The 16,034-nt window shown below is 34.0% G+C and overlaps 2 protein-coding genes across 2 annotated transcripts in view; one reads left to right on the forward strand and one right to left on the reverse strand.

Annotated features, from left to right (window-relative positions):
• Positions 1-1,756: 1,756 nt before the first annotated feature.
• LOC137400635 (membrane protein BRI3-like) lies at positions 1,757-7,966 on the reverse strand. Its single transcript, XM_068086968.1, has 4 exons — positions 7,923-7,966; positions 5,544-5,698; positions 4,961-5,082; positions 1,757-2,227 (listed from the first exon to the last, which is right to left on the reverse strand). Exons 2-4 carry the CDS (start codon positions 5,638-5,640, stop codon positions 2,096-2,098), a joined length of 351 nt encoding a protein of 116 aa, XP_067943069.1. The 5' UTR covers positions 5,641-5,698; positions 7,923-7,966; the 3' UTR covers positions 1,757-2,095.
• A 305-nt stretch (positions 7,967-8,271) lies between these two features.
• Positions 8,272-16,034, forward strand: part of LOC137407088 (uncharacterized) — a 47,562-nt gene continuing 39,799 nt past the window's right edge. The window contains exon 1 of the mRNA XM_068093695.1: positions 8,272-9,249. Coding sequence (XP_067949796.1) covers positions 8,289-9,249 — 961 coding nt within the window. The 5' untranslated portion in view covers positions 8,272-8,288. The remainder of the gene's footprint in view (positions 9,250-16,034) is intronic.

Raw genomic sequence — 16,034 nt, forward strand, 5'->3', positions numbered from 1 at the left:
GGCTCATCACTTTTTTATACGTTTTATATGATGAGAGGAAAGACCCACATCCCTTGAAACTGACAGTAGATGGAAGCTAAATACAAACTATTCCTCAAACTATTTATTGATTTAGCTTCACACTTTACGTTGAACACTCTTCATTAGTTTTACTTAGATAATTATCCTTCAGATAATTATTTTCTTCAACAATATATATATATATATTGTATATAGTTACTAATCTTTCAGACAAATACTATGCATGAAAACCTGTGAAAACAAAGATTTAGACAATTGGGCTCTCGACATGGACTATACAGTTCGACAAGCTCTGACAGATCCCGCTAACAACATCGCCACTAGCTTCAACAAACCAGCAATTGATAACAACTTAGTGACCATACACAGAAAAGTTCCCATCGAAACAAAGAAGTGCGACATATAGTTTTGTTATTCAAGTCCAATATGTCAAACATGTATGTTTCCGTTTGGAATTACTTATGAACGCTATATTTCTATATGGTGTTAAGAAATGTTGCATAATAAAATGCTTTGTTGACTTCATAGTACACGTATTTCAATTTTGACGGTCTTCCTTGTTATATCCCCTATTGGTGGTACAAATACAATTCTTATGCAGTACTACCTTCAAAACATGTTCTATAAGCTAACTTTCATTAAGGTTAATAACAATAGAAACTCTCAAAAAGCAACATTTATGCATTAAGTGTTCTAAGCTAACTTTACAGGTACTGTAGTAACAATTTATTTAAATGACTTTTGATCATGTTCTCTTTTGATTATCATGTTGTGTTAGGCTTGTAAAATAAACTCGTCATGTCATACTTATTGTACGTTAGTCTTACATTGTTTCCTTCCCATCATTAATCTGGCCATGATGGGAACACAGCCTTTGCCTTCTGTACTGAGTGAGAGTTTTCTCCTCATCCCCACATATGATCAAAGCTTACTGGAGCACCATTTACCTCTTCATTACTACTTTTTATATTTCTTCTTGCATTTCTGATATATTTTGGTACAATAAAATGAATAGACTAAACAAATAAGAAAATAGAACATAATAATAGTGGGTGAGATTTGGGTACAGATGACTGACCAATTACGATGAGCTATGTTTTTGCTAAGTCCAAGTAGCAGCACTATGTACATGACAAATAATATCACGCTGGTAACAATGTATTAAAGAATATTTTATGCATTAAAAAAGGTGTTTATTCTCCTTTCAGTAGTTGTTTGCTCCCCAACAATGCTTTACAAAAATAAAAATAAATTTTCACATTCGTTTTTATAAATTTGCCAATGTTTTCATACTGGAGTACCTGAGAAACACCCTTGGATGGACCAACCTTATTATAGCCACTACATAGCAAGCACATACCAGAAGTGAAATGTATCCATTAATACCAAGCAACAAAATAGTGCTTGCTTTTATTCGTGTCATTTTTATTGGCACACACACATTTTGAAGAATAATGAAACATGTCTAGCTGATGTCAACTATGAGATTACCATAGTAAGTCTACATATATGCTGACCAAAGAAAATGTTTCAAAGTTTTAATTTGCTCAAAAATCAATTCCTGTTTGGTGATAACTGACAGTGGTGATGGAAAACTGCACAGCTGAATCATACAGGAACTACTTGCCATATTGAGGTGACATTTATTTGCTGCTATAAAAACTGAAGTACTCTGAAAATTGTTTGCATCGCTCAATGTTCGCTATTTGCATTTTCGGAAAATCTTTGAAGTAAATTTAGACATGGTTCATAAAGTTATTATTGAGTTTTATATGTTAAAACACCAAAAGTCAACATAACAAATATGATACGTAATAATGCGTTTGGTTAGCTTAACCATATGAATTGGCTAACAGATTACATGTGTGCACAAAAGTTAGATAAAATAAATATAAAACTGTTAACAATATTCAAGTAATCATAAGAGTCATTTTTGGTAGAAAAATACTTGCTGTCTGAAAAGAAAAAATTATTTTCCCTTATTTTCCCAAGTAATGAAATAGTACAAAGAGAAGTAAAAAATGTGTCAGATGGCAGGTGTCATCATTTTGTCTAGCTTGTGGTCCTAAGCTCCCTAGCCAAAAATTGCACCACAGTTGGAACATCTACGCTGTTTCAAAGCGAGGCAGCATAGTATCCCAATGGGAAAAAATATAATAGCACAAAGAACTCCGGCCACAGTGTAGTCATCCTGAAGGACACCGATCTAAAACGGTAAACATAAATGACTCATTACAAAGGTCAAGCTTCGCATACACGCAAACACTGATGACAGCTATATACTGTAAGTGTACATATCTTAAACAGAACACTTGCAACTCGGTACTGAGGATAAAATATTTTTTTGTGTGCAACTCATATTTGGGTAATGGAAAGATAGTCCTTACAACCAACTTCCTTAGAAAAGGGAAGGGCAAATTCTTATCTCGTTCATTGAGCGACTTTCCAAATGGCTCGAAAGTGGAAAATAGCATCTGTTCTCGATTGCCTGTCAGCAGTTCTTTGAAGCATCTGACCATTCATAATTTCGAATAGACCAAACAATATTGATAAAATGTCTATGTTCCAGCATTATAAAAACGAAGCATCACGCTTGCAATATCAGACCAGCTCTCAATCTTTCGCAGTTTCTAGGGACAAAACAATGTTTTTGTTAAAAAAAAACCTAACTTTTTTTATTTTTTTACTGAAGACATGAATAAAATTAAGCTAATGGAACTAAAACAGTAAAAGTGCCCAACTCCTCATTAGAGAGAGAGCCTGGCATTAAACAATTGGTTATGCGAACACAAACTTAAATATATATGTAATATCGAAAAGGCATAATATATAAAAAATTCACAGCAGTGCAGTAAAAATGTATAGTCGAACGAGTAAACTCTTGTGAAAACATATATGGCTGTGACATTTCTTCAATTGTTTTAATGCTGTAGTGTAACAAGTTAATGACAGTTTTTTTGTATAATCTCGAGCTATTAGCTAGTTATGTAAAAACTGAAGCAACCTTCCTACAGTATATTCGCTTTTCTTTTCATAGTCCTGAGAAGATTATGTCCTAAATATGATATATTTCAAGGTGACTTCTGATTTATCTACTACATAGCTGACTTCCAAAATGTTGCCATGATAACATAGCACGATTTGCATCTACCACGATATGTAAAAGGTTGATTATTCAGCATGATGCTATTTACATACAACAATCAAGTTGACACTGATAAAGTTGAATCACTATACAGAGTTATCAAGGTTTGAATACTATCGCCTAGAAAGTTCCAAGTCAATAGCTACAACAAACTCTACTGCTTGTAGTGCGGCGATTCATCGGTGCATTGTATAGTTAATATAACAACCATATAACATATTTCACGTGTCAGTTAGTAGAATGACATTGTGGTACTTGCGAATGAAAATAGTAAAACTGTACAACTTCCTCCGCACGGACAACTTCCTCTAAGGATTATTTCAATTAGAAAGTGCACATGAAACAAGGATAACAATACTCAAAAGCTATGCTTAGGGAAAATTCATTGTATAATTGTTACTTGATTTTAGTACGCTCCAACTGCCAATTCTCTCGATTGATTTTAGTAGTAACTTTAACAGTTTAAAATTTAAAAATATACCTGTATATACTACCATTTAAGAACTTTGGCTCAAATGTGACAGTGAATCTCATTAAACAGATATTATGAACGCATTTTTAGAGTCGTCCCGTTGAAAGACAGAATCGGCGTTGAATATCTTAAAGGTTGACTTGCAACAAAATTCACATTACAGTTATTTGGTATCAAAAGATTCGCCATGTCTTACTCTGTTGTGTTGTAGGTGCCAAATGGGTGGAAAAGTGATTACACAAGCTCTTAAAAGCTCAAAAACGAAATATATTGGAATCTATTTATTTTTCTGACGTAGCCATGATAGTTTAGTTATTGTCTTGTCACGTGATGTTCTCACGTGAATTGAAAGGCCAATACAAAGCTCAATATAAACTTATAGTAGCACTAGTTTATGACAAACACTTCGGGTTTTACCGAAGACCCCGTATCAAATATAGATGCTCGCTACTTTACAGTTTTGTTTCGGTCTGGTCTAATCGGCAAGTCGTAATTTGATCATGTGACCCAATACTCCGCAAATAATTTTTGCAGCACTTTTTGATTATCACAGGTGACCAACAGGTGGTCATGATTATCAGACAATGATATGTAACTAAATATGTAATTTTGTAATTTGTTAACTATGTAATTTTTAACCTTACCTCGAAGGAGTACATATTATGTACTCCTTTGAGGTAAGGTTAAAAACTAAAAGAATTTTTACAGTAAGTTATAAGATATCAGTGCTAAAAGTGACAGCATTACAATGACGATAAAACAGACGCGTGAGAACAATAGACATGGTTTTATTGAATACTAGAAGTATATTTGTGAAAATATTTTGATAAGGTTGCATGAAAGTGTAAACAAAAACCATCTACCACAGTTATGTCACATTTGAGCCGTTTTGGAAAGAGAATCCAAACTACGGTGGTCTCGTGTGGCTGCGATTAACTGTTTGTTTTTTAGCTTTTAAGAGCTTGTAATCACATTACCACATATTTGGCACCTATAACACAACAGAGTAAGATATGGTGAATCTTTTGATATCAAATAACTGTAATGTGAATTTTGTTGCAAGTCAACCTTTAACAACAACAGACATGCCAAAGATTAGGGGGTGTACCAGAGTGATTTAGTTTGATGCGACTTTAGTGGCCTGCATCTACATCTGTATATACTGGCTCAGCAGCAGCTTTTTTGAGGAGCATTAAGCATTAAAGTATTAATTATAATTATTAAATTTTGCTGAGACCAATCTTTTGTCAGTTGAGCCTTGCTAAAATTCTGTTAACATACTATTTCTAAAAATATTTTCAACTAATATAAACTACACCTACCCGGCACGCTGGACAGCCTCCAACAAGTATGACACGGGGATTAGTGGCAGGTTGTACTGTAATGACTCCAGGAGGTGGGTTGTATACCGGACCTGGCAAAGCTCCATAGTTGGTTTGAGGGCCTAAATTGTCGCAGAATATACCGAGATGTTAACAATGATAAAAAGAATAAGTGATGAGAAGGTTAAATATTAACAACTAGAAATATGATTACGACAATTCAGGGTAGAGGTTACATATTGGTATTTTATATAAACTTTTTAAACTAAATTAATCAATCTGTACTGTATTTACGCGATAGCAAATATAACGTAAATTTCTGTAAATAATCTATATAAATTTATAAATCGACTCAAACAAGTTCGTTATGCATGCAAAATGCAAAAATTACATTATTCACGTTCGTTATGCATGCAAAATGAACTTGTTTGACTGCTGGGTTCTCATAAAATTTGCATTTAAAATGGAAAATGGTTAATAGTTTTCTATTATAATAAAAATTAAACTCCTACTCACAAAACTCCAAAAAAAAGGACTCAATCCCAAATATCAAAGACATACGTTTTATTATATGACAACTCACCAGCATTTTTTTGAAGAGCTTCATACTGAGGTGGCCTATCATCTTGGTCATAATCATAGACCATCGGAGGAGCGGATGGCTGACTCCCTGTGCTCATAATTTAATTTTTGATATGCCAAATTAAAGATAAACTCCGCGAACTAACGTGAAACCGCCTATAAATATAATACATTACTGCATGCTTACTAAATGAGAAGTTGAAGGATGCACAGCTGGTTGTGTCATATTCTCTTGAGCTTAATTAAAGATAAAAACTGCAGAGCATTACATGGCTGAAACATCCAATAGTAATAGAAGAATTATTAGGCCTATCTCTCATGAATGTAGAAGAGTATTTTACTGACATTGTTTGATTTTTGTTGAACAAAACAGTCATGCAGAAGAGTGAACCTATATTAGTGTCCCAGACAGTTACAGTTGAAATATCATAATGTTCACTAGACATATGTAACAAATATGCGGGTGGCAGATAGCTGAATTAATATTACCGTCCTTTTACCAGCTTGCAATATGCTCTGTTCAAAGTACACCATTTTTAACAAAGTACCTAAAAATGCACTCAAAAATGAGTTTCCTGAATGCTTTAAGATGTGGAGGAAAACTGGAATAGTGTTTGAAAAAAGAGAGCGCTTTGTAAAGCAAGCCATTAATGTCTACGTCTTATAATTAGATTAAAGTAGGTAAGTTTATTTTTGCTGCTCTACTAAGGTGCACTTTATGCAAGAATAAGCGCAGTGTGCCACATATTGTTTCAACTTCGAAAATTATCCATGCTCAATCCCATTCATACACCTTGCACCAAAGTTGATCATTGCATTCAATCTGCTATAGACTAATCTTAGTTGCAGTAGTAGTGTGAGTAGGTAGATAGAGCTTACCACAGGTGTAACTGCTATCAAGAACCTAGTAATCTGTATTGATCAATCCTTGATATCGACTAATTAATGCGTGTGTGAATACTGTGATTATAGACTGCTTTGCAGATAGTTTATTATTGTACACATATTATATAGGCTAGACATATATATTATATTTAAATGATTGAGGTATCTTAGAGACAGTGTTCATTGCAGGCTATGTCAGCATTTCAATGAAAGTTGATATGCCAGTACTTTTAGACCGTAAGTAGTGCCAGAAAAAAGTAAAAACTATAGCGTTTTAACGTATATTTTTATTTCAACTGCAATATATCGTTGCTCCTTATATTATTTATAGAAATAATATTTAATCACTTCATGTATGACAAATATATATATATTTGAGTAAAATGATGCGTGAGTCACATGTTTATGGGGCAGTGGCATTGACGGATAGCAAAAGGAAGGTTCACCCGAATCAAGCTATTATGAGTGAATGAATTGTCAAAAGTTCTCCAATAAATTTTCCTTGCAGTTGAACCTGAGCATAAATTTTGTCTGTGCAATCGCATTATACTTGTTTTCGATCCTGAAAAAAGTCTGATATGGAGATTAATAACCACAGTGTTGTAGACGATTACGCACCCCTTTCACATATCAACAGTGCTCACCTAATTATGCTCAAATGCCTCCTAGCATTAAACAGCATAGCCTAAGCATTAAAAATTTCACAATCAAATAAACCAGAAAAATCTGATCCAATAAGGTTGTGCTTGTATATAAAAATATTTAAAAAGCTCAAAATTATTATACTGGTTGTGAAAGTGTTAAAATATATGGCCTATAATTCAAGTGTTAATGATTAAACACTTAAATTTTTCGGTAAATAAGTGCAACTAGCAAAACGAATAAACATTAAACACCGTCTAGTAGATTAATTAAATACCAAATAAAAACCTATTACGACTTTACAGTATCAAGCGTTTACAATTCAAAGGTTCGCGTTGCACTTGTTTGACCGAAAAATCTATAAATCGGTATGTAGTACGAAATGATTATTAAAATTGGAAGGAACTGGTACACGACCCATATCAGATCCAAAACTAAAGGAACTCAAACTGTTGATGTCAAGCAAAATCACCACTGCTATTACTTGCTAACAACCTGATTAGAATATATTTGGAATATGAAAACAAATCAAGCACCACATTATTAAATACTTTACAACGAAGTTATGTACATGATGATTGGGATGCTTACAAAAAAACGTACTAGCCTTATTTTCCTTTTTTCAGTAAGATAGGACAAGCTCAGAAAATTCCTGAAGTGACCAAAAATAGTCAGAGGCAGAAATTGATAACGCTACCATATGTGTTTATCAGAAAGTGAAGACAAAAACCGCATTTATCATTTCCATCCGTTGTAATATTTCATTTATGACTGAATAAGACAACTAAAATGCTATTGCCAAAATAATTTAGCAAATTACTGTAATCTTATTGCAATTTAGCGTAAAACAAACCTCGTTATATGTATTCCAATAAATAGCTGCTCTAATGACCACTACTAAGCTCTTCCAACTGTGAGTAGACTAAGAATCACATGACCGCGACGACGCTTTTGGTATGTAACATTCCGCCGATATATGGAACAGTGGATCATGCGAAAGTGCCGAGCGTTAAGATTACGAAAGGGGGGTCTCCTTTGTCGCCTCAATAATCCATGTTGTCAACATTTCTGGTATCGGAGAAACCGTAGGATTTTATTGGACGAACTATGTCACAACGAGGTTCACCAGGCAGACGCTACGTTATTTGAGTTTGTAAGAGTACGTGGCGTCCATATTTTGGTGACATTCCGATATTGCTGTAGCAGTTATGCTAGCGCCATGGTAGAGCGTGACTTCGAGCATGTCACGCATTTTCCAGTCAAGCTGTGGGATGTTGTCGACGATGATGCTTGCTCGATTTTTCGATGGAGCTCAGACGGCTTATCATTCTTTGTGGACGATAATAAGTACGAACGTGAGATTATGGAAACATATCCGGGGTTTGTGCAAATATCGAGTTTTGCCAATCTTCGTCGGCTTTTAAGGGAATACAGTTTTGATTGGCAAAGCAACGATACAGGCGAATTCCAGTTTTCGCATCCATCATTTAAAAGAGGTGATCGTGAAGAAATGTTCAATATAATCACCAAACGAAAGGCTGTGCAGGCTGCCATAGGCCACCCTGTCAAGCCTCGACGGAGAAGCTCTCGAAATAATCATAGTTCGTCAGAAAAAAAGAAAACATGGATGCAACCTGTACCTCCTAGTGGAAAGGTAAATTTAAGAGTAGATACATTGTTGCGATTTCCCGAAAAGTTTTGGGCCGTTGTAAACGACTGCAATGACATGTTGTATTGGGGAGAAAATGGAGATACTGTAATAGTTGATGATAAAAAATATGAGGATGGAATTATGGGAAGATATCCTGGATTTGTGCAAATTAACTCTTTTGCAAACCTGCGCCGCCTACTAAGGGAATATGGATTTTCATGGAGCATATGTGATAATGGTTTTTTTGAATTCAGCCACAGTCACATGAAAAAAGACAGACCTGAGCTCTTAAAAGGAGTTAAAACAAAAAGAAAAGCTATGCGAGCGGGTTCTCATCATCCATATCTACCTTACATGAGAGGTGATGGGCCATATCAACACCCAATAAAAAACTACCCAAATGGAGATCAGTATGACAATTTTGATCATGAATTCGCTTCTCGATTATCTCCTGAAGTAGATCAAGCTATTGGTGCTATTCAACATGCGGATAGTCGACATTTTCCACATCACCATCATACGGGCAATGGTAAGTTTGTAGTGAAGTGATCAAGGTAACAGCGCTGAAGTTAACAACAAAGGTAGTAGTTAAGTTAGCAACATAACCAGTTATAAAAAATCTTTGTTCATTAAACGGAGCACACTAATAAAGCTTGTTGTCCAATGATTTTTTTTAATTGATTTACGTCCCTAATTTGTGTTCTAAATGAACACAACCCGAGATTTTTCTATAATTTTTAATGAGTAGTAAATAAAAAAATCTATGTATCAACTTATAAACCCTTATTTTAGTGTAGACTTACACTAGATTGGCAATTGATTCCAAAAGTTAAAAAGTTAAAAAATCCAAAAGTATTAAATACTTTCATCTGCCTGTCTTATAAAAGTATTAATAAAGAAAGACTCATTGCATTTTAAGGACTAGTTGAATTAGCAGCTATATTTTACATTTATCAACAGCTCGAAGTTCTTTAAAAACTTCTGCTCTACTGCTCATACCATGCATTATACTCAGGTCTGTTGTAAGGTTTTCATTATTATGTGAATATCAAACACTTCCTAAAAATAAGCAATTGCGTAGTGTCATTTAGCCCTATGGCAAATAATCAACATTGATGCAGAAGTGTTTAGCTAGGATGTCATGCCAGCAGTGTCATAACCATGCTAATGTTATTAGGATGTTAATGACACTAAAGGGTTGACTACCCTAGGACACTTATATTTCGCTAGTATTTAGTTTCGTGAGTAGCATACAGAGTAAAATTTCGATGCAACTTAATTTCGCAGCTCTGATGAGTGCAAAAATATAGTGATGTGAAAATAAATGCAGTGGAACAACCATAATTAGATTCCTCAGGTTCAGTTCACCGCAGGCCTGTATTCACTGGTTGCAAGTTGGAGCGGCTAATGTTGGGCGACTAGTTATGAACACCTGGGGGTGTAGAGGGGGGGGGGGCTAAGCGGTGTAAGCCCCCAACAGGTTTCCCTTATGTAGGGCTTCAGCCAGGCCTCTTGTGTGAAGTTTTAAAAAATTTTATCGGAAAGTATCAACATTTTTCTATTTTTTGAGATTTGTTTTGTTTTAGGTGATGTGACTGACGAGACGTTTTTAAATTAAAATAGGCAAAACTTGACCGCAGTTAAAACGCTCGGAGAAAAGACATCTTTTTCTTTTGCGCGTTTTAACAAAGATCAATTTTGCCAATTTTATTTTAAGTTCATACAGAGGTTTTCACGCTTTCGATGGGATGTTTGGTAAAACTTGATATTTTGCAAACCTTTATAAAAGTCGTTAACAATAATATTTTGCCGCTGGTGATGATAATAATGACGCCTAAGAACTACTAAAAGTTGATGTTTGTCTCTATGGCTTGGAATAAAGTGATATTCTACAGCGATGAAAACCTTCTCCATAGCTGTTGGGCAAATAACTTTTCGAATAAATGATGTTGAGGTCGAGTTATCTGAAGCAATTTATCATTGCGTGGGAACGGACCAAACAAATCCGTTCGAGTTAACCTTGCGTTTGAGATGAATTGTTATATTTTATCCGAGGGCGAGTTATCCGAGTTTGACTGTACTTAGCCGCAGAAAGTTCCTAAAAAGTTGGGGTGGCTCAGCCGGCTAGCTGCCTCAGGAAATACGGGCCTGGGTTCGGTTAATCGGTAAGAAAGACTTTTTCAATTTGGGGCTACTTTGTAATTGTGAACCGCAGGTAGAATTGTGTGGCAGAAATCGATAATGAAATTTGATCGCTTGCTGCCATTTGTTTTTTAGACTATCAATGAACAAAGCTATTTAATTCCGCGTTTTCGCTCGTTCGTTATGATAGTTTAGTTTCGCTCATGAAGTTTTTGCGAGAGGATGACTCCGCGAAAACGCGAAAGTTAGATGAGGCGAATACATAAGTGTCCTAGGGTACACAGTGGCTGAATTGATGCTTATCGTATTTTGACCGAAGTATGTAAAGTTTGCTATGAGTTGCCATGCGATTCTGTAGTTAAAGGTTTCCTCGGCAAATAGTGTATAATCAAAGTGAAACTCTTAATTTCTTTGCGCTTGCATTTAGTTTCTTGCTACATATCTTTATACATGTTATCTCAGCTGAATCAACCTTAATTTGACCAACACATGCATCAAGTTTTTGCAAAAATATGAAGTGGAAGATTGAAGTATACAAATGTTGCTAAGTATTAATATTAGGCCAGATTGTATTGAATATATGTATAAATTTAACTTGAGTCGTTGCTTGTTATACATGTCAGAAAGGCAAATGTCATAGGTAACTTAAACTAATAAAGTGCACAACAAAAAATTACAATGATATGTCACGACCATCACCAATCTGCCTACCTGTTATATAAAAATTATATAAAATAAATTATTATCGTCGCTACATTTTAACAATAGCTGAAAAGTATCATTTATTCTACGATCATTTTAAAATATGCTGTTTTCATGTAGCCTAATTTTCAAAGAATCGTACTCTAATTTGTTAGTGATACAGCATGCTGTTAAGATTTAAAGATGTGGTCACGTCAAATTTGAGTTGATTTTAAAAGAAAGCATTTTTTGTCTATCGTTGATAATTTGATATGTTGTTTGTTGTGTTAGGCGATCTTATTGTCCAGATATTTGAAGAATAAAATCAAAAAAATTGATCGCGGTAAAAACGCTCAGGCCAAAAAAACATGTCCAGACTTGCCAAAAACGATGTAACGCATGATACAACCTGTCTCTATCTCTCAAATTCACATCGGCTAATGCGATAAAAGTCTAGTCCTACATAGCTCTATTTGCATATATTTTATTTTGTATTTGCTCATGTTGGCTAGAATAAAATTTTAAATCCAACTACAGATACATTATTATGAATGTTTCAAACGCCTCAAATAAGGGAAATCGAAAACTTGTCATACTAACTTTCTCTAAATGCTGTGTAAACATTTGAGTACCGACTACCAATTCTACCAGTCTACAGTAATTAGGTCGTCGAGTTAGCTTATTTTATCACGGCATTGTAATAGCTAAGTTCTCAGTTGCTACACGCCAGGGATTACATGTATGTCACAATTTCCATTTCTATAATTCATTTCCATATTATTTCCATTTCCATAATTCATTTCCATATTATTTCCATTTCCATAATTAATTTCCGTATTATTTTCATTTCCATAATTCATTTCCATATTATTTCCATTTCTATAACATTTCCATAATCCATTTCCATAATTCATTTCCATATTATTTCCATATCCATAACATTTCCATAATTCATTTCTATATTATTTCCATTTCCATAACATTTCCATAATCCATTTCCATATTATTTCCATAACATTTCCATAATTCATTTCCATGTTATTTCCATTTCCATAACATTTCCATAATTAATTTCCATATTATTTCCATAACACTTCCGTAATTCATTTCCATATTATTTCCTTTTCCATAATCCATTTCCATATTATTTCCATAACATTTCCATAATTCATTTCCATATTATTTCCATTTCCATAATTAATTTCCATATTATTTCCATTTCCATAACATTTCCATAATTCATTTCCATATTATTTCCATTTCCATATTTCTAAAATAAAATTTCCATATCCATTTCCATAAAATTATGGAAATATTTATGTTTATGGATATGGAAAAGTAAACATTTCCATAATATGTTTAGCGATCCCTGTTATGTATACACTTAGCACTTTAAATATTCTTTCATTTAAATACACACCTATATAGACGTATTAGCCAGTATAACTTGCCTCTGTTTATATCTTGGATTACGTGTATGTTACATTTTCCATCATTCATTTCCTTATTATTTCCATATTCCATAACATTTCCGTATTATTTCCATTTCCATAATTCATTTCCATATTATTTTCATAACATTTCCATAATTGACTCCCATACAATTTCTATTTCCATAACATTTCCATAATCCATTTCCATATTATTTCTATTTCCATAACATTTCCATAATCCATTTCCATATTATTTCCATTTCCATAATTCATTTCCATATTATTTCTATTTCCATAATTAATTTCCATATTATTTCCATTTCCATAACATTTCCATAATTCATTTCCATATTATTTCCATTTCCATATTTCTAAAATAAAATTTCCATTTCCATAAAATTATGGAAATGTTTATGGATATGGAAAAGTAAACATTTCCATAATATGTTTAGCGATCCCTGTTATGTATACACTTAGCGCTTTAAATGTTCTTTCATTTAAATACACACCTATATAGACGTATTAGCCAGTATAACTTGCCTCTGTTTATATCTTGGATTACGTGTATGTTACATTTTCCATAATTCATTTCCTTATTATTTCCATATTCCATAACATTTCCGTATTATTTCCATAATTCATTTCCATATTATTTCCATTTCCATAAAATTTCCATATTTCTAAAATAAGATTTCCATAAAATTATGGAAATATTTATGTTTATGGAAATGGATATGGAAAATAAACATTTCCATAATATGTTTAGCGATCCCTGCTACACGCACACCGGAAACTAGAAGTACAAAACAAATGGTTTTATGAGTTGACCGAAATAGTGAACGCAAAACACCGTCAAGTTCGTTGAAATCAATTAACCCACCGATTCTAGTAAAGGATTAATAAAGCAATTCTTGCACCTGGTTGGCGGTTTGTGGACTCAGCTGTTTTCACTTTGTAGGGTGAAGCATAAAATTTTTTGAACTTAATATTTGGTCCATTGGATTTGAGTCGAGCTATTCAGAAGTACCTATTAAAACAGCTCTGATAACACTTCATAAATCCGTCTATCAGAGAAGATTTCAGCATAGATGATAACAGGGCTATAATGTATTCAATATGTTCTGCAAATCATGTTTTGCATTGTCTTCAACAATATTATTTTATTATATAATTTTTACGAGCCAAAAAATTTTCATCGCAGCACAAAGTTTTTATTAAAAACATCCATCCAAGTCGGGGCCATTCACATAGTTTCAGTTCATATAATAACACAAATTAATCTACTGCAGCAAACTCAAACAAAACATTATATGGTTTGTGCAGCACACATTCGTGTCTCTCTTTCCCATTTATGGCAGTTTCCAGACCGATACGACTGCTCCTCTAGTGAACCTGTAAACATAAACATCCTGCAACATTAAAACAAATGTAATAAATGTCATTCATATATATATATATATATATATATGTCATTCTAATGCGTATCTACTGAAAGCTTTCAATTTGAGAGCTAGATAAATTGTAGGTGTAATTTTCAAAACCAATAAATGTTTAACAAAAACATAAATACGCCAAGCCAACAATTCGAAGCTTTGTTTCTGAGAGTGGAAGATGAGCATTGATCAATCGATTTTCATCACTTTTTACACACTGAACATGAATTCTAATCATAAATCTAATTTGCTAGCTAAAATTGCCAAAGAAAATGCTATAGCTAGGTGAAATGATAAAAAGTTGTGAAACGATTAAAAATTTATGCAACGATGATTCATGATAGCAAAAAGTTATAATTTTACTTATTAGTAGATGTGTTCATGAGTACTAAAGTTATTACAGTTAGCTTAGAATGTATGTGTAGGATACTCAAAGTTGAAGATAAATTTACCTCCATTCTTATCTTCCTCTGCAGCATAACGTTGCTGACGCCTGTCAGCTTTAACCATAACCTGTCCGATGATTAATGTAAAATAAATATGTCGATGCATGTAGCTACTAGAATCTACTATTAGTCGATGCGCGTAACTAACTAGTAATAAAGTAGTCTCCTTAATGACGAGAATCTTCGACATCACAGACAACTCGTTTTACGAGCGATAACATTTAAAATGACTTACATGTATATAAAAATTTTGTCCTGATGATTGGCTAAAGAAGAGATCTTATATTTATCGCTCGGGGACTCTTTTCACACGTATTACTCATTACGTCACCAACGAAGCACCCTCTGGAATCTGAGCTTTTTAAAAGATGGCCTCATTCAAACGCAAAGATCTCTGGACAGGGTTAGTCTACAAAGACAAAAATGACATCAAATTGTAGTGCTGATGTTTTAGCCTTTGAATGGTCTTAATTTCAGTAAATCAACCTTTTTGACGCAACCACATCTTTAAGGGACTTTTGTACAATAATGGTCATCATAGAGCTGGATCACTTAGACTACCAGTCTATTTGTGATATTTATCAACTAAATTATTGTTCAGCTTTCTATTCCTTTTTGGTGTAACTGTCGTGGCCTAGCCGCTCATATCGTCGAAATGTATCGCCAATGCGTAGTTTAAATATTTGTAAGGCCCACACACACCAACACTACTACCCTACAGGATGAAAATATTCGTTGGTTATAAAAATTCGCGATTTCGCGAACAGTCAATTCCGCGAATTATTAAATTCCGTGAATAATTAGTTCTATTTTTAATCACAAGGGAGAGCAACTACTGCATCAAATTAAAAACTAGCCGCTAGGCTAGTTTTAAATACTAAACCTAATTGAGTTCCAAAACATTTTTAAAATCATTGCCTGGGTGTTATATTGCTGGGGGAGCAATAAAGCACTCACCGTGAACTCCTGATCACAGAGGCCGTCAGCTTGGTCTCCAGTCGCTATATAGCGATGGGGGGTCACGTGTCTTCTAGACGTCTAAGCCGTAGCCTAATAGCCGTCTAAGCCGTAGCTTCCAGTAGCTATAACTTCTAGTAGTCTCTTTAGCCTGTGGTTCTTTATTCCTGAACGTGTTACAGTATGAATATATAACATGCCCTTTTTTTTCAAGACTACACC

This window comes from Watersipora subatra, chromosome 1 (assembly GCF_963576615.1).
Source record: "Watersipora subatra chromosome 1, tzWatSuba1.1, whole genome shotgun sequence".
Lineage (NCBI taxonomy): Eukaryota > Metazoa > Bryozoa > Gymnolaemata > Cheilostomatida > Watersiporidae > Watersipora > Watersipora subatra.